Source organism: Canis lupus, chromosome 22, assembly GCF_003254725.2.
Source record: "Canis lupus dingo isolate Sandy chromosome 22, ASM325472v2, whole genome shotgun sequence".
NCBI classification, from domain to species: Eukaryota; Metazoa; Chordata; class Mammalia; order Carnivora; family Canidae; genus Canis; species Canis lupus.
The window spans coordinates 59,006,735-59,028,764 of record NC_064264.1 but is presented as its reverse complement, the minus strand read 5'-3'; the positions used below and the strand labels follow the sequence as shown (position 1 = coordinate 59,028,764).

Genomic DNA, 22,030 nt, shown 5'->3' with positions numbered 1-22,030 from the left:
ACTCCACACTGAAATAAACCAGATATGCTTTTTAATAGTTACCAGGATTTAGATGTAATTCCCCAAAGGGAAAAACAGTGACACTTCTCAAATTACATGTGAAACAAGAGTGGGAAACATTAAGATCCGTTTGGGGGGAAGGGTCTCAATCAGAACCTCAGCCAACGATGACCGTCTGGGCAAACAGACGTGTAAAGGATCCACACAGCTCCTGTCTTTGTAGAAAGACCCTGAAACCTACGGGAAGTATTCACAGGCACGGAAACCAACCCCACAGAGAAAGACACCAGAGAAGCAGCTCTCAGGCCACAGAGAAAACCATCCACCTAGAGCGCCAGCCAGAGGCTAACAGGGCACCTCTAATGGAATCTCTTCCTGACAACACCCACTTTTAATGATAGCAGTCAGTCCCTGCACTTAGGGCCTCCTGGGTGCTCCCAAATGTCCAACTTCGTCTGTTCCTCCTGAGAGCCTGTGAATGGGTCACATCACAGACGAGGGCTCCACGACTCCAAGGGCATGCTGCCCACCGCCATCACTGCACACACACGTAGGAGGAGTGTTTCCTCTGAAAGCTGGTCACTGATAATACTTCAACCAATTAACCTTAACCACTCATGCTTACTATTTCTGCCCAGACAATTCCAACCAAATGCGTGTTTAAAAAGCAAACACGCCGAAGACCACACGTGCGATGCCGCTTGGTGGACCTCAATTTAAAGAGCACAACTCCTCATCCTGTAGATACCTTAACAGGACCAGTGGGAGTCTTGTGAGTAGCATCTGACACGGGGAATTTCTTGTGCACGCATGCGCGCACACAGGAAACATGGGCAGTGAGGAGGAAGGAGCCCAGACCAGGAGCAGGTCCATGGTCTTGCAGCAAGTGCACAAAGCTCAGCTGCTGGCCCTGTGCACAGCTCATCTGTCCCTTACTACTGAGCAGCTAAGAAAAATTCAGGAACACTTGGAGGTGTTACAGTGACACTAAATCAACTATGCATGTAGCCCAAAATCAATACCTGACGTGGATTCCCAGGACAAAGGCAGCCTCCCCCATCAGCACGCTTGCTTTTTGCTGTTGTGGCTCAGGTTTCAAAGAGTTTGCTGAATGCAGGCCCAATTTCAGCAATCATGTCGGTGGTGGTGGTGGAACGTCCGTGCTTCTGGAAGGCCTGGAGGCTGCACTGCCTCGTGAGTGAGCATGCACCCAAGGCGGCCAGGAGGAGAGGGCTGGACCTGGAAGGGGAGGATGGTCAGCAGGTGCCTACACTCACTGTAGGCCTGACCTTCCCTTCCTTTCCCACCTGGGACCCCAAACAGGCCTAGCAGGCAAGTCTGCTAGTCTTCTGAGATAGAAGGCAGCCTCAAGACCAGGGAGATAGGGCCCATCAATACCCACCCACCCAGAGGACAGGATGGCAGTTCTACCCCCAATGATAACTAGACCCATATGTTGAAGATCTGAGAATGCGGGTTCCCACCATCATCAACAGGCCCCCGTACAATCTTGTTTCTCCATGTACATGCCCTTAGCAGGTGCTCCCTACTTCCTGTTGTGCTACCACCCTACAGGCCTCACAGGCTTCCCAGGTGGGGCACCCTCCAGACCCAGGACACCCCACCCCAGCATATGTGGCCCCACTGTCATATGACAGGTATAGAGAACAAGTGACGGAGGACTGGAACCTGCCTGTGCTCACAGCAGTGGACGCGGGCCAAGCCTGCAGTTCAGAATTTTGCCTCTTAGAGAAAGCTCCCACTTCAGGACAGCAGTCAAGGCCGGCTCACCTCTGCTCTATTTCTGGTCCACTGTTCTGCTTTACAGGGGTTCACATCAAACCCCCCGGAACACGGTCTCAAACTTGGGGAGCTTCACAAACCACTCCAGAGCCATTGGCACTGAGCAACAGGCCAGGGCATCAACCTTACACTGAGCAAGAGCCAACCAGGTGACCGTTCTGGGATCACATCCCCATCCTGGGATCGCTTCCACAGGACACCAAGGTTTCATGTGGCCACTTATTAAACATGGGCAACTAAAATGGTTCACACGATTCAAAGCTCTCAAGGGGAAGACAAGTGAAGATGTCACATACCCATTAGTCTTTTCAGGAGCGGCGTGCAGTGCCCAGTGCACCAGGACGCCCAGAGTGCCTGACAGCAGATCTCCCTGGCCGCCACACCTGCGGCTGCTGCCCTCCTGGGTGCACTCGAGTACTGCGGGGCAAGAGGGACACAGCCATCAGAGGACGAGCTCACCTGGGCCTGAGGCACAATCTCAATCAGCAGCAGCTCTTCCCATTTGTTCTGTACGAGGCACCCTGGTTTACAGAAGAGCAGACCCAGGCCAGCCCAGAAGCACCTGCGTAGCACAACACAGACGGCAAACAGACTCATCCAACTTGGGCCTGCTGGAGCAGACACGGGAGCAGAGCACAGGTACCGGGGATCTTCAGGCCAAGGAGGTGCAAGCCACACTAGCACCCCTGCATGGACCCAGCCAGTGGCCGCTCTTCCATTTATGCTGTGTAACCCAGCAGCCACTTTGGAAAACGGGTGGTTGTATCTTCTGAATGTCAGACTCTAGAGCACTTCCCAGCAACAAAAAGGTTTCAAGGTCCCTCAGAGAACACACCCTTGGTATCGCCTATCCAGTGTGGGGCGGCATGCAAGCAGCACTCTCTGGGGCCCCAGTGTGCCTCCCACCACCTGGTCAGCAGCTCTATGCCAAGGCAGCCCATCCTGTAGCACAGAACCAACGTGCTCCCTGCTGCCCAGTCCCGTCATGTGAGGGGAGGACCTGTTCTGGGTATACTGGGGAGACTCTGACCCTCACTGTCATTGATGGCAGGTCTCCGGCACACACCATAACCTCCCCGTTCTTCCCACTAGGCAGCCAGCAGGCCCTAGAGACAGAACGAGGTGGAAGCTGCCATGTCCAGCACCTGGCAAGCGCCTCCACTGGTGTCCACTCCCAGTGTTTCCTCACTTTCTAGCCCTTAACAATAAAATGCCAGGAAATATTCATATAACTGTCTCTAATGCTGCAGGTAAGCTGGAAGCAGCAGGCCCAGGACCCTGGGCACCACCTCTGACAGGGCTGCCACAGATCATGGACAGAACTGTAGCCACTGCACCTGACATCCAAACACTCAGCAAGGTCATTTCCCTTTGTGAAACAGTGAGAAATGCAAGCTCACTGGGAAGTCTATGTGTGGAACATGTGTGACACGAGGGACCTCTGTGCTGTGTGTGACCACAGTTTTCCAGGGGCTGGTGCCCAGCACAGCCACACCAACCGACCTGCGTGAAGCCTACAGGTACCTACCCTGTTTGCCGTCAGAGATCACATCCCGCTCCCCCTTCTGTACCACGGTCACATTCCCCAGGGCCTGACTGAGCCTCCGTACAGCTTCATGATGATCACTACCATCGACCGGGTGGCTCAGCTGCGAGTGGGACAGCACAGACAGGCCATTGTTAAACACATGGAAGGAACCCACAATCACGGATACATCCTGCCCATCCACCCTGATCTCAGACATAGGAAGCCTCCAGGAGCTCTAGCCCCCCACACAGATGTGTACAACCCGTGCACGAGGGGGAAGTGGGCCCAGAAGAGCTGGACAGCAAGTCCTCAGGTGGATGTGGAAACACTGTTCTTACCCTCCCCTGACTTTCGGATCAAAGTTAAGGGAACAATGCCCAAGGCTGAAGTTTTACATGTTTGCAGAAGTGACACAACTCTGAATAACATGCTAACATCTATGGGATGCTTCATATGTAGAACCTGTGGGTTTACATTCATCATCTCATTTCATCCTTAGACTCTATGAGGCGATGTTCTCATGACCCACATTTCACAGGTGAGGCAATGCAGGAAGGGATGGAGTGAGCGGCCCAGAGCCCACTGCCCCGCCTCTCACCTAGTCACAGATTTGCTGGTGACAGGATGCCCCAGGATTCCGTGTACCACCAAGAAAGAATAGCACTGTTAGCATGTGGAAACATGCATCTACTTGCTGGCCATCTGCAAATATGCCCCTGCGGGGAAAGGTCAGGGCACCAGAGCCATCCCTCACCCCTCCTCAGGAAGGGGAGGGTTTACACCTTTTGGGTGGTCAGTGAACTCACCACAGCTTCAGAGAGTCTGTTGAATTCCACATGGTTGGGAGTGAGAACAGCCTTCTGGTAGCTCTGGATGAGGGCTGGGTGCTGAGCTATCAGCCACAGCCCATCCTATAGACAGGGACAAGTATGTATGCACAGTCTTAGGGGCGGGCCTGGCTGTGAGAAGGGGCAGGAGAGAAGAGGCCACACTCACTGCATCAATGATGACAGGGATGTCCCTGGCCTTGGATGCTTCTAAAATGCCCTGCAAGAAAAGAAAGCTATGCTGAACAAGCCCATCACCCCCAGCGGAATTAACACCAAGCAAGCAGATCCTTGACGAATTCAACAAATACACAGAAAATGTAAATGCAAGACAAGAAACAGAAGGAAACTCAAATGAATGGGCAGTAGCCCCTCTGTAAGGCAGGGGCACCACAAACCCTAGACAGGAGTCTGTGGGAAGCACAATACCCAGCACTGGGGCAGGCGAGCCCATGGAGGCTGACCCCAAGCTAGAAGCTCCAAGTGTCCCGTCAACACTCATCTCAGGGCTCCCAGATGAAAAATCTGAAGTCTTCAGAATTCCCCCAAATACATGCGCCAGTATTTGACATGCTGCAATACCACATGACACCCATCTCTACCCAGAACACACGCTTGACAGTAGAAAACATTAAGAGAACAGTGAGACGACAGCCGCACTCCAGGATGCCCAGTGTCCAGCACACAGCACGGAGACAAGCGGGTGAGCACATGGTGGGTGGGCCTGCCCGCCAAAGACAGAGGCCTCAGAAAAAACCTAATCTGCCACACAGCTTGCAGACGCCCTCAGGGACCGGGAGAGAACGTCTGCTGTAAAGCCCCGCCTGCAGTGTCCTGCTGCGGCTGCCCAGGAGGCTGCCCTCCTAAGCAGTGTGGACTTCCTAGGAAGTCCCTTCTGGCCCTCCCGGCAGGGGGTGGGGTGGAGGTGGTAGCAAAGGAAGCAGTGAGGAAACCCTGGATGATGGACAGCTACTCTCATGGCCCTGAGCCCAAGGGAGCGCCAACCTCTTCATGGGATGGCCTCTGACTCAGGCTCTATGTCAAAGGAGCGCCCAGATCCCGACAGCGTCTGGGGCACTGCAGCACGCAACTTGTACCCCAGCGGAGCTGCTGCAGGCTGAGCCTCAATGCCACCTCTGAAATCCTAGCTCTGCCGCTCGGAGTTGGGTGAACTTGAGTAAAGTCAGCCCAGTCTCTGAACCTCAGTTTCCTGGTAAGATCAGAGTAATGCCTCAATACTCTCCAGGTTTACCCACCTCTAAAGATTCACCCGGTCCTCAGCAAGGGGGCTGGCAGCCCCTGAAGGGCAGCTGCAGTAACTGTTACTTTGCACGAGCAGTCCAGCGCTGAGCCAGACACCTGCTTAGGCCCAACGTCTATTACCCTGCTCATTCATTCCTGGAGTATCTGGGAGTCCAAGGGCCTTAACATACGTTAAAAAAAAAAAAAAAAAAAATAGTAAAACAAAATAGATGGTAAGTAGAAATAACCTGAAATACTAAAAGATAAACCCACACATATTTAACTAGAAGTTATTCCGAAAATGAAATGGGAGACCCCACAAGGTGAGGGCTTGCCCTACCCTGCCCTCCTTGCCCTACCCTGTTGTATTTTGTGGACATGGGTTTGAGGATTCAGAGAGGTCGCAAAGCCCCTTCAAAGGAGGGTCAGGGTACGAGAGCCTCATCGAAGCATATTTCCTCACTTAACAATGAAAACACTCTGCCTGCTGCTTTGAGTTTTGGCTTTGCTGCGAAAACAGATTCAGCTTCCCTCAATCTCTGCTTTTGGGCGGCAGTGCTGGGCCACAGCAACGACACTTCCATCTCTGTGCTTTCCTCTGCCCATCCTGACGAACATTGGGGTGAAGGTTCAAACACCAGGAAAGCCAAATTGACGTGACTGGGCAGGTGTGAATCATGTCGCATCACATTCGGGTCTCCTGGCACACACAGAGTTGCGCATCCTCACTCATGTAAGGACGGGTTTGTTCCATCACTTGGGGTATTTGTACGAAGTGTGCTGTGCATTTAACCCTGTCCTCGTCTGTCACGCTGCCGTCAGGGCCTGAACACACAGCGAAGGTGACAGCAGCTCCAAGGGAGGCCACTTGATGACATTGCCGTGGCCCCACCATCTAGCCAACAATCTAACCCACGGGGAGGATAGCAGAGAAGGGAAAGAGCTGCACACCCACCGGTCAGAAGAGGCTGGATGCTGGCTGAGCAGCAGCCCCATGTGTCTGACAGTAAGACACAGCCACAGTCAAAGGGGAGCACTCCTGCACGGGAGGTGGCGCCCAGGGGAGAAGGAATGCCCCCCGCCCTGAGCAGAAGCCCTGCGAGGGCAGCCCTCTGGTGGGAGAGGGAGCTGCTGCAGCCAACACTATCTGGCCATACAGCACATAGACATTTAGGACACACCTAAAAGAAACAGACAAATACGTATGCAGAAATGTTCAAGACATCACTAACATAAGAAAAAGCTGTAAACCACCTAAATGAACTAGCTAAATATAGTATATCGTGATATAGCTAAATAATGAGGAACATGTAGCTATTCTATCAGGAAAAGCCGCCAGGACCTATCATTAAGAGCAAGCTACAAAGGAGCATAAATAGTATGAGCTCTAGTCAAGAGCCTAGGTCCTAGATCCAGAAAACTCTGGTTCATAACCAGCATATGACGTGGAAGACTGAATACTGTAGGGCAGCAGCACCGCCAAGCTGAGTTACACATTCAGCATGTTCCCTGTCAGCATCCCTGCTTCCTCTTCTGATCCTAAAGCTCCTGTGGAGATGCACACAACCCAGAACAGCCAAAATACTCCCAACATGAACAAAGTTGGCAGGATCACACTGCCACCACTGTCAGGACGGAGTGCTCCCAGTGCAAGGACAGCTGTACAAATCAATGAGCAGAGATGAGAGCCCAGAAATAAACCCCTGCACTGATGTCCAGACTTTCAACAAGGATGAAATTCACTCGAGCAGAGTGGTGCTGGAACTAAGTATCCACTCCCTACACCAGACATAAAATGTATTCAAGATGCACCATAGACCTACATATAAGAGCTAAAACAATAAAGCTCTTCAAAGAAAATAAACTTAAGAATTAAAAATTCATGCGAGAAAAAAAGTGCAGCAAACAGAGGAGTTCCTCCAAACATGAAGTAGGGTTGTCACAAAAATCTGTACACAAAAATTCATAGTGGCACTACATTCAACAGCCCAATGCAGAAGCCACCTAATCGTCCATCAAGGGATGGATAAACAAAATGTGGTCCACACAAGAGAATATCCACCAGCAAGGAAAGGAGTGGAACACTGACCCACACCACATGCACGTGAGCCCCGAGATGCTGCAAAGTGAACACAGCTGGTCACAAACACCAGTCCTGTAAGACCGCGTTGCTACAAAAGGTCCGGAAGATACAAATACACAGGCCGCAGGTAGAGACTGTGGCTGCCAGGGGCTGGGGAGTTGGAGAGGAAAAGGGAGCAGCTGCTAACAGATGCAGGATTTCTTTCTGGGATGATCAAGGTGTTCTCATGGTAGTGGCTGTACAACTGTGAAGATACTCAGAAACCTCGGAATTGTATGCTTTAAATGCATGAATTGTGTGGCATGCAAAAATTCTTGATGAAGTTAAGAACTCAGCAACTTATTACATGGCCACTTTGGGGGTGTAATTTAATTTCTCCAAGATTCAATTTTTGTCATCAGAAAAACGAGGATATGGGGGTTTCTGGGGGGCTCAGTCGGTGAAGCGTCTGCCTTTGGCTCAGGTCACGATCCCAGGGTCCTGGGATGGAGCCCTAAGTCCCTGATTCGGACTCCCTGTTCAGCAGAGAGCCTGCCACTCCTCCTGCTTATGCATGCTGTCTCCCAAATAAATAAGGAAGGAAGGAAGAAAATGAAGGAAGGAAAGAAAAGGAAGAAAAGAAAGAAAAAGAAAAAAACAAACAAGGCTAAGAGAAATCTATCCAACAGGGCTGTTTTCAGGATTATACTAGATAACAAATTCGCTGAGCAAACATTTAGAAAGTGTGTGCAGGAACACAGCACAGTGAGAGCAGCACAGGGAACACACCCACTGTGAGTATACAAGTCACAGACGGCACTGAGCTCTGTAACCAAGTAAAACATGAGGAAACCCATGGTCCCTGACGGTCCCTAGCCATCCCGGGTCCCCAGGCCAGTGCTGCGGGTAGCCCCTGCACACGTGTCCCCAGGGAAAAAATATTTAGGAGGAATTCTGGTAAAATCCAAGCATATTTTGCCCACTCGTTTAAACTGCTGTTTCAAAAATAAGTTCATTTCTTATCAAAGAGCTCAAATCTCTGTGCAGAAAATGCCCTGCTAAGGAAGAAGTCCTGAGAGACATGGGAAAGGGTGAGGTGCTGATGTCCGGCGTGGCAGCTCCTCAGAGGTGAACAGCACAGATACAGGCCAGGTGACCAGCACAGAAAGCCACATTGCCAGGATGGGCAGGCCTGGGACCTGCAGATCACAACAGTTCACAAGAGGGTGTCTCTGTTCCAGGTGTGGTTCAGGAGACATCCTGACAGGCGGCTGAAGCAAATCCTGAAGCAAATCACAGTCAGACTGTGCTGAGTCCACTCAGGCTGCTGTGACAGATGCCACAGGCTGGGTGGCTTGGAAACAACAGAGATGTACTGCTCACAGTTCTGGAAGCTTCAAGTCCAGGATGTGGGTGCTGGCTGAGGGCCTCCTACAGGTCACAGGCCGTGCTGTGTCCTTAGCTGGTGGAAGTGGAGGGGAGCTCCCGGGGGCCCCTTTATATGGGCGTGAATTCCATTCAGAAGGCTCCTCCACCCCTACAACCTAATCACTCCCCAAAGACCTCACCTCCTGACACCCTACCTTGGGGTTCAGGATTCCAGCACGTGATTCTGAGGGGACACATGCATCCAGGTGGTGGACAAGTCACAAAAGGTCACAAACCCCATCATCCTGAGGGTCATCCCCATTCTGTCAGGAGCTCTCACTTGCCTCTCTTCCCAAAGACAAACCACCTGGCAGAGAGGCTGTCACAGCCCATCTCCCACCCACCCTGTGCAGAGAGCCACCATCTCAGGATACAAGTGCACAGGAGACCACAGGCTACACACGGGGTTCCCCATTCAGGTCCCCCCCTCAGCTCACATGAATCAAAGGAGCTAGCATTTCTCAGCTATGATTTATTTCTACTTTTCAGCAAGCAGTCAAGAATTTTCAAGATTAGACGATGCTTGGGACGCCTGGGTGGCTCAGCAGTTGAGCGTCTGCCTTCAGCTCTGGGCGTGATCCCGGAATCCTGGGATCGGGTCCCACATCGGGCTCCCTGCATGGAGCCTGCTTCTCCCTCTGCCTATGTCTCTGCCTCTCTCTGTGTGTCTATCATGGATAAATAAATAAAATCTTAAAAAAAAAAAAAAAAAGGATTGGACGATGCTGCCTGACATGTGACGTGCCCCATGCCAGCTCCAGGTGGCTCCGAACCAGGACAGCCCAGAGGCCTCATTTGCGGCATGTTACCTAGAGCCACTGCTTGACTGTATGGGACTGGTTTTCAGATTATTTGTCCCAAATGTACAACTGCTGGTTCATTTGACACCCGTTTTCTCAGCTCTTTGTAAGAGGATGGAGTGGCTGTCCCTCCTACCCCAGGTGCCTAGCACTATGCTTCTCATTCAAAGTGGACACCCGAACACGGGGCAGTCCCAGGGATTTCCCTGCTGCAGTATAAAAGCTACTGCCCCGAGAGCAAGAGACTTATTCCACCTGGTCTATTTTAGGTTCATTCCTAGCTCTTTGCCTAGTGTTTCCCCCTCCCCTAAACCATCATTATTCCATCAAGAGACTTGTGAACACTGAACAACAGAAACTCCAAGAACATGCTTCTCTTTTAACTCCACAAGCTGAGTCAAGTCTATGAGATGAGGCATGTTCAGTAATTCTCTACATTTACCTTAACTGATAAGAACAGATACTACACTTGATCTTAGCCAAAAGGCCGAGAAGCGATACATTTACCTTAACGTTTTCAAGAAGAATATTGTCTCGACCGAGGCCAGGTCCCACGACCAGGGCATGCAGCCGGGGCAGCCACTCCTCCACATCGTGAACAGCACTGGGGCTGTCGCTGCATCGGGAAAAGGAGGCCAGACAATTTAGTACCATTTGCACTCACTGACTTACCTTATTAGGGAGACCACATTTTTCTGGATCTCGCTGGTTCCTTCTGTTGCAGGACTCAGGCCAGGACTCCAGCCTGCATCCAGCCATGTCTCCCCTCTTATCCCCATAGATAGGCTCATCTTTCACTCACCAATGTACGAATCCAGCTTTCAGCATCTACACTGAGCTACACTGAGACATTCCAGCTACTTTCAAAACCATCTTGGTCTTCTAGGATGAACCAGGTTGTTTCCCGTCACGCAGGGTACTTTAGGAACTAGAAGGGGCACCTGGGGACCTTGTCAGTAGGAGCAGGACCTGATGGCTGTCTGGGATTTTGTTGTTCCTCCACAGCAGCTTCCCGCTTACCATCTTGCTCCTTGGACTCTTAGAACCCACTCTGCAAGCCTCTGCCCCCAACTACCCCATGGCAAGATCCAAGCATCCAAGGACTTGTACTTAGCCCGTGTCTGACAGATGCAGGGACATGGGCCTTCCAGGCGAGTGCCAACAGTTCTCCAGAACAGCCCTCCTCCCGCACTGCCACCCACCCTCTGCTCCCAGCTGTTGGGTGCTGGGCTGGCCCTGCTGACACGCACTCCTGGTTAGCCTTACCCTTGCCTCCTGGCTTTACACACCTCCCCCACATCAGCCCCCAGGTCTACACCTTCCCTGAGCACCCCGCTCCGTCCAAGGTCTGACAGCAACACTGCTTAGATATCCAGCAGGCAAATGGAAACAATCCAAAAGCCAGCCCCTGATGGGTCACCCCGACCAAAACCTGCTCTCTCAGGTTCCTCACCTTGACAACAACTAACGCAGACCAAATCCAGAGTGGCCTTCATGACTCTCATCTTTTCCTTCTGCCCCATGTCCCCCTGTCAGCAAATACTGGGGCTGTACTTTCAAGTGCACCTCAAATCTGACCCTTCTCTTATTTCTCCCCCATCACTTACTCGCCCCAGCATCCTTACAACACCTTTCTCATGCAACCCCTGCTTCCATCCTGGGCCCCAAAAGCTCATTCTCAACAGAGCAGCCAGGTCACATCTTTTAAATAAATGTACACTAGACCCTGTCCCTCCCTGCTCAAGTGTTCCAGTGGCCCTCTTTTCCCTCCTCCTCATTTACCTGAAAACCAAATCCCTTAGGATAACCCCCACAACCTCAGGGCTTGGCCCTGCACCCCCCTGGTCACCTGCCCCATCCTGAGCCCCTTGTGCTCCCTGACACTCCTCGGCTCAAGTCGTACCAGCTCTTCCCTGTGTCTGCAGGTCCCTACCTGAATGCCACTCTCTGGGCCCCTGCCCACAATCACCCTAGAGAAAACCACACACATGCCACGTGCATGTACAGGCCCTGGTTAGGTTCTCTGACCCACTGTTGCCTTGCATGTCTGTCTCCAGAGCTGTGCAGCCCAGTATGGCAGACACCAGCCACATGGGGCTATTTTAGTTAAAGTAAAAACTCAGCTTCTGAGGCCCCCCAGCCACATTTCAGGTGCTCCTTAGCCATACATGGTCAGCAGCCCCAGTTCTGGAGGGCACTGAGAACATTTTCACCACTGCAAAGCCCAAGGGCCAGGAACAGCTGTTTTGTCTGCTTGGTTTGACACTGTCCCTGTGGAAGCCAGGGCAAGGACCGGCACTGGAAGCATCTGCTGCATGAGGGAAGGACCCTGTTCCTGCCTGATGGGCCCCTCATTACTGTGTGGGAAGCTTGACCACAGGCAAGGCCTAGACCTCTCCTAGGAAGCCTCAACCATTTCTGATGGACCATGGGTCAACCTGGGGCACGGTGCCCTGGTGGCTAAAATCTCATCCCGTGCTGTACACACACGGCTGCTTATCTTCTGACTGCAGACAGTGGGCTCTTCACAACTTCTCCTTCCTTCCCACAGCACCTACCTACCACTTCCCAGTATGGCAGCCCCTCAACAGAGGCTCTGGGAGCCCACAAGAAGGCCCCACACCTGAGGAGCACTGCAAGTAACACACCCCCGTGAGGCCCCACTCACAGAACTGGGTGAACGATCAGCTCCGGGCTGTACGACTTGATCACAGGTGCGGCCTCCCGGGTGCAGAACACGTGGGATAAGTCTGCGCCCTGAGAAATGAGCACAAGAGGCTGACTCAGAGCCGGGCCCGCCAACAGACACCTAGGTGGCCTCAGCCAAGCCCCTCATCACAGCTCTTACACTATAGCTAGGTGGCTCAGAGGAGGCCAGAAACTAAGAAAAGGGCTGGAACAGAAAGCAGACTTTTGCTGCCACCCAAGAGGCAGGTTAACCTAGACCAGCTCAGGCTGCCACACCCGTGGGGGCCATGGGGAGCACATTTTATCTTAACTGAGCCATTAGGACTTGATCAAAGGCCTGGGAAATCACCAAGGTTGTAAAGATGCCAACTGCTTAAGTGAGAACTGAAGCAGCATCCCAGGATCATGCTGGTGAAGGATAGTTCTGATAAAACTTCAGTTAACAAAATTCCATGGGGGTGCCTGGGTGGGGAAGTGGGGCTCAGTCGGTACAGCATCTGCCTTCAGCTCAGGTCATGATTCCAGAATCCCAGGACTGAGCCCCACATGGGGCTCCCTGCTCAGCAGGCAGCCTGCTTCTCCCTCTGCCCCCTCCCCTGCTCGTACTCTCTAAATAAATCTTAAAAAAAAAAAAAAAGAAGAGGAAGAAAGGAAGGAAGGAAGGAAGGAAGGAAGGAAGGAAGGAAGGAAGGAAGGAAGGAAGGAAGGAAGAAAGAAAGAAAGAAAGAAAGAAAGAAAGAAAGAAAGAAAGAAGAAAGAAAGAAAGAAAGAAAGAAAGACACTTCTCTAATCATATTTAAAGAATCCAACTCTTGACTAGGGAAGTTGTAAACAGACCTACCACTTTGAGAGCTGAGATTGCTGCGAAGTAAGGTGCTCCAGTATACCTAAAAAGGAAGGTATTGACAGTCATCAACTTCTGAGAAAGAGGCAAACACACCAGGTTTATCAGGTTTCACAGACATGAATCACAGAGCCCAGGACCCAGCACTTGATAGGTATTCAGTAAATGTTTAATAAACATCAACAAACATGGATTGCGACAAGTCCGTTTGTCATTTCAGACCTTTGGTTTTGTTTAAGTAGGCTCCATGCTAGGCATGGAGCCCAATGCCAGGTCTGAACCTTCCACTCTGAGACCATGAGCCGATATAAGTCGGACGCTCAACCAACTGAGCCACCCAGGATTAGGACCACTGGCTCTCTGCAGCACTGTGTTCAAACTAGAGGCTTGAGGAGGCTGCAAGAGTTCACTGAAGACGTCCCTACCCCTGGGTGGGGGGGAGGGGTGACACAGGTGAGCACAGCTCAGAACACTGTAAGAGGACGATAGCGAGGACAGCAACACATAGTCTGGCACTGAGACTCACACAAGTCCCTCCTGTTCCCATCCCACCTTCCAGAGTGCCTGTGAGTAATGTTAATACTGCCTGAAGCAGAGAAAAAACGCTTGAACTTGTCATCAGATGAATGACTGTAACCTTTATGTCAATCCCAGGCAGTGAAGAAAACCCAGGAAAAAGACTGAGTACACTCTACACACAACCCTCTCCCGCACAGCAGGACCACCAACGGGCCAGGAACACAACACAGGACATGCCACACACACGCTGTCTCTGCTCCACCCCGCAACAGGTATGCTAGCCCAACAAAGAAGATGCACTAAAACCATAAAAACTAGCTTGCCTATTTATCCAGCAAAAGGTGTGAGGGGTGGAGGGAGGGGGAGATGCTTATAGGTGGCAGTACACACCAGTGCGTGTGTGTGTGTGTGTGGGGGGGGGGGGGTGGCAATTTGCAGCATGCGACAACATTTAAGATGTCTATGTGTTCTGCTCCAGTAGAAATTCTAGGAACTGATCCCCTGGAAAAAAAACAGATGCACATCTAAGTAGAAAAACATACAGGGATGTCTACAACCATACTGTTTAGTTGGGGAAAAAGAGCAGGTGACCACTCGCCTATCAACAGGGATTGGTTAAATAAGTTACGGTCCATCTTTACAAAGAATACTACACCCCCACTTACCAAGAACCAATCTCTAGGAACCAACATTGAATGATGGACACCCAGAACACTGCATTAACATAATGCAAAGCTCTGACAGTTGTTCTTTCTTCTGTTTTGTAATATCTGATGTAAGCTTTGACTACAAAACCATCCACTTCAAAGACCGCCATTTCAAATGCATTACCAGCCCAAGACTAGGCAGAGAGCCAGGCCACCCTCGCCCCCTTGAGGCTTCTTTAAAGATTTTGGTTGATTTCAGTAACTGACCATCTGGGCCACTTGTCTTTTTCTCTTCCAGGGCTTTAAATTCCCACACTTCTGCTTTAAATTCACCAATAAAGGGGGATCCCTGGGTGGCTCAGTGGTTTGGCGCCTGCCTTTGGCCCAGGGCGTGATCTTGGAGTCCCGGGATCGGGTCCCGCATCGGGCTCCCTGCATGAAGCCAGCTTCTCCCTCTGCCTGTGTCTCTGCCTCTCTCTGTGTGTCTCTCATGAATAAATAAATAAAATATTAAAAAAAAAAACAAATTCACCAATAAAGAGTGAATCTTTGAAACCTAAGCCCTTGCCCTCAAACCCAATAAAAGGAGAATCCCAAACCTACATGCTCTGTCTACTTGCAGCCCTCAGTCGTGAGGCCCCAGGGGTGCTGTGTCATTTCTAAGTCCTATAAGTAAAACAGCTTTATTTTTTCAAAGTTTCCTGGTAGTTGTGGCTGGAGGGCATCTTGTGATCGTAAGAACTCAGGGGCAGGTCCCATAACACTGGTTATTGATAAGCTGAAACTGGCACAAAACAGTGACATGGTCCCAGTTTTGTAAAATAAATAAATAGTTGCATGCACAAAGTCCAGAAGATTAATAATGTGTCCACACTGAATTATTATTATCTGAGATACTCTGAGGCTTTCACTTCATACATTTCTGGACCATTTGAATTTTTAAAACAAGCAGATAATACTTTTATAATCACAATAACAATGATCCTATTTTCAAGGTTAGTTCCTAAAGCTAACTGACATACTTTAAGTTAGATAATCACCCCTAGCATGCTACACTACCAAACTTATCTGAAAAGAAAAGCTGACATCCAGTTCTTCTCATGTAGATGTCCCAAAATATAAGGCAGGAGATGGAGGGAATGTGAGGACTAAAAACCCTGACTTCCTCAATTCTCTCAAAGGATGAAGGACCCAACCACCGGGCAGAGGCCACCTGCTGGCCTCCATCCCAGAGGCTGGAGGAGGACTGTCCTTTAACCAGGGACAAAAGGAAGAAAAGCAGCTAAGAACTAAGGATCCAAGAGCCCAGCATGCAGTAGGAGGAGAAGAAAACAGATGAGAAAGTGGGAGCCAGTAACAGGCAAATTTCCCTCATCCAAAGGGACCACGTCTACAGATGGAAAGAGCTCACCAAGTCTCAATAAAATTAGTGAAAATAAGACACATTCCAGACATATCTGGAGGAAACTGTAAACTTTTTTTTGTAGTGCAAAATACAGGCTAGACGACTATGTGATCATATATAGGTTACCACAGAAAATCCTGCTACCCGAGCATCCCCAACTCAGCCAAAGCACCAAGCAGCCCACTGACCACAGCAAGACACAGCAGGTGTACAAGTGCCCCCCCCCCAGCAACAACCCGCCCCCCCCCCTCCACGTTGTCAAAGAATATGCCAGAAGAGCCAAAGTGCAGACTTCTGGGCCAGGCAGGAAATAACACAGGATCTATCTGGCAGTATCGTATACAAAGTTCCACGTAGCAGTTAGGGATTGGGCTAGGAATTCCCTAGGAATTCTTAGATCAAGTGTTAACTCTCTCTCCTGAGTGGCATTTGTAATTCACCATAATAGTCAGAAAAGGCAACACCTAAATTTGAAAGCATAATACAATTTCCAAATTAATATAAGGGAAAACCTAGCAAAAATAATAAAAAAATAGAAACACAAAGTAAAATAAAGAGAAAACGTAACAGGTCTTAGAGAGTACATGAGGTAGACTCTAAACATGAACAGGCTGATTTGCAGTATTAAAAAAGCAATTACTGGGATCCCTGGGTGGCTCAGCACTTTAGCACCTGCCTTTGGCCTGGGGTGTGATCCCGGGATCCTGGGATCAAGTCCTGCCATCAGGCTCCCTGCATGGAGCCTGCTTCTCCCTCTGCCTGTGTCTCTGCCTCTCTCTCTCTCTCCCCTCTCTGTGCCTCTCGTGAATAAATAAATAAAATCTTAAAAAAAAATAAAAAACCAATTACTGTCACATGAGGTTAGGAAACAAATCAAGCTACGTATTATATTTATAAGACACCTAACCATGTGATAAACTGAAAATATACAGCCAGGCAAAGACAGCACATGATATGAACAGAGAGTAAGCAGTAGCTGAAATGGTAACCAAGGTTGACTAAGTAAAAGGCAAAGATATCATTTTATAAACAAGGACAAATTATAAAACTGTGTCAAACTGCACAGCAGCAAAATATACAGAATTAGAAAACAAGCCTTGAAAAAAGGCTAGATCCGTCAAATTTCATGAATGACTTCGAAGAACATCTTCAAATTGACAAAGTAAACCAAACACACCGTTTTTCTTCTGATTACAAAGTAACAGGTTTAGGGGCCTCTGGGTGGCTCAGTCAGTGAAGCATCTGCTGCCTTCAGCTCAGGTCATGGTCCTTGAGTCCTGGGACTGAGTTCTGCATCAGACTCCCTACTCAGTGCAGAGCTGGCTTGTCCCTCTTCCCCTGTTGCTCCCCCCGCTTGTCCGCAAGTGCTCACTCTCTCTCTCAAATAAAATCTTAAAAAAAAAAAAAAAAAAAAAAAAATTCCACAAAGTAATACATATTTAAAGTATGTAGCCTGGTCAGTAAAGCCTAAAACAAGAAAGAGTCCCATCCCAGCCCCCACCGCAGGTGCAATCTCTACACTAACAGCTCACTTGGGACCCTTACTGTTTTCTCCTATTCAGTCACCAAGTTCATCACTGACAAATACCGGTGTCAGAACATCCGACTACACGGAGAAATGATTACTGGGGTCTAACTAGACAAACAGCCAGCTGGTAAGCAGGCAGACAGTGAGACGACAGAGACGGCCTACACACCCACATTTTCCAAGTCACTTACTCTTGGCAGCCTCCGACTACGCCTATTCTTCCATCTTGGCCTTTGTGCTTCTTGGTAGTTAGAGGAGGTATAATGTTTCTCACCAGCTGCAAAGTATTTTCCATATCCTCTACTGAACGTGCTTTATGCAGTGAAAATGCTCTTTGTAAAACTGAAAAACAGGAAAATGAAATCATTTAGAAAAATATTCGCACACACGAAAAAGACTGAAAGAGAGCCTATTAACCAAAACACTTCCCAAAGTTGACTTAACGTGAACGCTATAGATTTTTATCCAATGGTTTCACTATTTTATTTCTCTAACCAAATGATGCTTAGAAATTACCACACACAAGCTATACATACCAAGCTTGTTTTTGAAATGTATTAGACATTCCAGAAGACTAATTAATCTTTCAGAAGATGTTTCTAATGCATTACTACTTAAAAAACCACACATATTCCAGTTCAATCTTCCATCAAGTTTATCGGGTCTCTTCAGGTTGCTAAAAAGCAACCTCCCATTTGTTACCTTCCTTGATCATCTTCATACCCCCAACCTTCTAGTCACGTTTCTGACACTCAATTAATTACTAATTAAATAACCTAGAAATGGTATTCTAAATAGAGAACATAGCTTACACTGGGTTCAAAGTGGCATTTTATTTTTTTTTTAAGATCTTTTTAAAATTTATTTATTAATTCATGAAAGACAGAGAGACAGAGAGAGTGAGAGAAAGAGAGGCAGAGACACAGGCAGAGAGAGAAGCAGGCCCCATGCTGGGAGCCCGATGTGGGACTCGATCTCGGGTCTCCAGGATCATGCCCTGGGCCAAAGGCAGGCACTAAACTGCTGAGGCACCCCAGGATCCCCAAAGTGGCATTTTAAAACAATAAAATGATTTTGTCTCTAAACAGCTAGATTTTAATTGTCTTTCTTGAAACTTCCTCATCATGTATTTTGCTGCCTTGATATTTAAACCCAGCTCATCTGTGAGAGAAACGCCATGTTCCGTAACATGTATATTCAACGTTTGAATAGACAATAAAGCACCTGTTTTCTCTAGAATTAAAGGGTCTTTGCAGATACATACAATACTCTCACACAAGGCACCAACATTTGTTTCCTTCCAGTCATCTCAGCAGCAGAGAAAAACCAGGCAGGTGTCACAGCTGGAATGAAGACCAAAGCTGCCCCAGCTCCATAAGGTAAACAGCTTTATCTTTAATTACACTCTTACAGTTTCACTATTTATTTCACTTTTTATTCACTTTTTATTTATACAAATTTATCCAAGTAGTTTTCTTTAATGAGTAGGTATAAATGCTTCCTTAGTTGACATGCCAGGTGCTGAGACCCCCACCCCCATGTGAGAATATTAACTACTCTCAACCTCAACACTCTGCACCTTCTCCCAAACCAACACAAGACTAAAACTCAAAACAGAATCACTGCAAACCTTTGGCCAAGAAAAGGCACAACTGGGTTTGCTCAGCGATGGCGACAGCGGGCGGATGCCTGTGCTTCCAAAGTCCGGTGACCTGTCTACAGTCCTGCCCCAGAGCCACCGAGCTACCAGAGACCTTGCTCTCCCTCCTCCTCCCTGGTGCCTGTCCACACTCCCAATTCCCAGACTGCACACGGTCTTCTCATGCCATCACTGGGCACTCACTGATGAGCTGCAGGAAGGGAATCAGAGTGGCTGCCATCAGATACGGTGACAAATCACTGACTGAAGAGCATCTCTGCAGTCATGGAAACGCAGGCTGTGCATCTGTCCCCAGCTTTATCACATCTAGCATAACTTGATTGGTCAATACCAAACCCACATCATGACATACAGTTGCTTTTTAAAGTCTAGAAACTATAAAAGTAGAGTCGGAACTTAACCAGTCACACAAGGGTTGCTCTGGGTTTCTTACAACGTCATGGGTTTATCAGGATCCAGTACTTAGTCACATACAGGGTATGCCCTAAGACCACCCCACTACACTTGGCCTACACAGGACATGGTACAGCTCCCACCTCCAGCTTTAGGATAGGTGCTTCCCCACTCTCAGTCACCTCGGAGTCCGGCACAGAACTGGACAAGCGTTTGATGAACTAAAAGCATCTTGGTTTATTCTCCTCGTCAGCAGTCAGTTTACCCTTTTACAGACAAGGGAACTGGAGCCCAGAGAGGCAGGCCTGTGAAGATGCCGGGGGCAGTCATGGATAAGCCAGAACAAAAAACATCATTTTACCAAAATGCTGCCATTTTAAGGCAAAGCATTTTTCTTTAACCAAATAGTCACCACACCAACCAAAAGACAAGACGACGACCAAATCCCTCTCAATTGCCCCCTAACCATTTGGGAGTGGTGGAATAAAATCACTTGAGAAGTATAGGATTTTCACTCTTTGACCAGAAGTGTATAGATGCAAAGTAAATCCACACGGCTCACCAGCCTCTGTCCCATCCATCTGAGACCAATGCCTTCTGTTAGCAAAGGGCCAAAGGAAGGTCCGTGACATTTCCCTACACTTCACACTTCCTCAGGGTCAGCTGGCTTACTGGCATGCACCTTTGCACTTACCCACAGAAATATTAAATACGAACACCAACGTTCTCAAGGATAAAGAGGCCTTGCCGAGAGGTGATTTAAAGTTTATCCCACCAAGTAACTTTATCCTCAGGATGATTCTGAGTCTGGAAGGACAGGTCAAACCCGTCTGATTCTTGTGTTACGCAAGTGGCTGAGGCAGTCTGGAGAAGTCAACGGATTTCTTAAGCCTGGGCTGTTTTCTAGAATTACTTACCTCCTACAACCCTCTAGGATAACACCTTTGTGCCAGCTGTGCTTTAAACAAAGAACCCTCACTCACCTGGAGCACCTGACAGCAATCCTCACAGTTATCGGAGACGCCCTGAGGCCAGGATGGGAAGTCAGTGCTCTACAACTCCACCTGCTTTTTTGGTAAAAGTCCAGCAAATCGGCCTGATGATAAAACCTCGAACAAACTCGCAAAAGAAAACACCACCGACTCATCACAGTGTGCAAATTTAAGGCAAAGGGCTGCCAATAAAGTCTCTGAGCAAACTGACCAGAAGCCTCTCGGCTGCCGGCCTCAGGTGAAGCTAAGGAACCCTTTCATACCTCTCAAAGCAACTGGCACCTGAAACTAACGCAATGCTGCGTGTCAGCTTTACTTCAATGAGAAAAAAAAAAAAAGGCATTTGGAACCATCGTGCAGAGAAACAAAAAGCCAAACGTCCCCAAGAGGCTCCGCCCTGCAGCACTATACACGCGTCCGTAGCAGGATCTCTGCTGTCACAGCAAAGAGAGCGTCACCATCTCGGCCACTTACCGGCTGGGCAACCCCAGGTGGGGTCCTTCTGGGTTCTCAGGGCCCGTCCCTCCCGGCCACACAAAGGTCGGTAAACAAGTCTCTCCACCGAGCGTGAGAAACGGGTGATACAACCCGCCGGCTCCGTAACGCTCTCAACGCATTCCTGTATCGTGAACCCGACGTGAATACACGTCCACCGGCAAACAGAACGAGGAAGGCACCTCACGAGGGGTTTCGGGCTCCATCAGGCCATCCCTGTTCCCCGCACGCCTCCAATCCTCCTACACAGCGCGCCCCGCCTGACACCCGGCCGGGGTCCTCGGGGGTCGCTCGGGTGGCCCCAGGCGCGCTCCCAGCCCCGCCGGCGAAGCCCGTCCCTTCCCGGCCCCCGCGGCCCCCCGGCCCCCCGGCCCCCCGACGCCGCCCCTCGGCCCCGTGGCCGCGCACAGGCCAGGCCGACGCGCCGCACAGCTCCGCACGCCAGCGGCCTTCCGCGGCGCCTCCCGTGCCCACGGGCGCCCGCGGCCGGTACCTGCGCCCGGCGGCAGCTCGTAGAGCACGAGCGCGGCGGACAGCAGCGCCACAGCCGCCGCGCCGGCGAGCGCAGCCCTGGGCCCCGCCCGAGCGGCCATGCGGGCAAGGGCGGCGCGTACCTTACCTCGCCGGCAGGCCCCGGCAGCCTCCCACGCCGAACCCGCGGCCATCCGCCGACTTCCGGACTCCCAGGCTCCCCCGCGCGGCCGCCGCGGAACCCGACTCTGGGCGGACTTCCGGCTCCCGAAGGCCCGCGCGCCGTCGCCGGAAGCAGGCCCGCCCGGGCTCGCCCCACCCACAGGCGGGCCTCCGCCAATCATAAACGGCCTCTGGTGATGGACGAGCTCTGGGCCCAACCCGGCGGGGCGCCCAGCTCCGGGGGTTTTGCGGGGAAACAGATTCCAGCCTCCAGGGGCGTTTTAGGGTAGGAGGGTCCGGGTTGTTTTCGTTGTTCCCGTTGTGGGGTTGGGGCGTTATGGGAAGCGGGGCGGGCGCTGCGCAGCTAACGAGCAGGTTGCGGTCGGGAAGCAGCTGGAGAACCTGGAGCAGCACCTCAGCGCAGCTCGGTTCCGTCCGGGCCGACGCCCCTGGGCTCGGCGCTGCTCTGGGAGGACGGGCGGCCCCCGCCAGGCCCCCGCCCCGACTCCGAGCTGGTCTGTGCGGCTGAGCGGCCC

General features: G+C 50.4%; 2 protein-coding genes and 1 pseudogene across 9 annotated transcripts in view; 1 reads left to right on the top strand and 2 right to left on the bottom strand.

The window, feature by feature from the left end:
* Positions 1 to 22,030, top strand: part of CARS2 (cysteinyl-tRNA synthetase 2, mitochondrial) — a 69,917-nt gene that overhangs the window by 45,736 nt on the left and 2,151 nt on the right. The window contains exons 17-18 of one of the 2 annotated variants that reach the window (XR_004808061.2): positions 13,877 to 14,013; positions 18,626 to 18,700. The gene's annotated coding sequence lies outside the window, so the exon portion shown is untranslated. Of the gene's footprint in view, positions 1 to 9,379; positions 9,603 to 13,876; positions 14,014 to 18,625; positions 18,701 to 22,030 lie in introns of those variants that run through there. The other variant, XM_035704302.2, reaches the window with a different exon arrangement.
* On the bottom strand, positions 15 to 21,691 carry NAXD (NAD(P)HX dehydratase). Of its 7 annotated transcripts, none has more exons than XM_049099534.1 (10): positions 21,481 to 21,691; positions 17,513 to 17,663; positions 13,220 to 13,265; positions 12,359 to 12,447; positions 10,198 to 10,306; positions 4,328 to 4,378; positions 4,138 to 4,242; positions 3,332 to 3,452; positions 2,100 to 2,220; positions 15 to 1,239 (listed from the first exon to the last, which is right to left on the bottom strand). In XM_049099534.1, the coding sequence occupies exons 1-10, from the start codon at positions 21,674 to 21,676 to the stop codon at positions 1,089 to 1,091; spliced, it is 1,140 nt and encodes a 379-aa protein (XP_048955491.1). In that variant the 5' UTR covers positions 21,677 to 21,691; the 3' UTR covers positions 15 to 1,088. The 7 variants fall into 7 exon arrangements, with proteins under 7 accessions (XP_048955491.1, XP_048955497.1, XP_048955490.1 ...); XM_049099540.1 differs by having other exon boundaries at positions 21,476 to 21,577; XM_049099533.1 differs by having other exon boundaries at positions 21,355 to 21,553.
* Positions 10,017 to 10,189, bottom strand: LOC125753379 (U2 spliceosomal RNA; annotated as a pseudogene).

Excerpts from the sequence above, each read along its gene's own strand:
- NAXD (XM_049099534.1), bottom strand. The coding sequence starts at position 21,676 with ATGATTGGCGGAGGCCCGCCTGTGGGTGGGGCGAGCCCGGGCGGGCCT. Across the intron at positions 13,266-17,512 it reads GTAGTCGGAGGCTGCCAAGA|GTATACTGGAGCACCTTACT; the intron begins GTAAGTGACTTG and ends CTTCCTTTTTAG. Across the intron at positions 1,240-2,099 it reads GCTCCTGAAAAGACTAATGG|GTCCAGCCCTCTCCTCCTGG; the intron begins GTATGTGACATC and ends CTCCCCTTCCAG.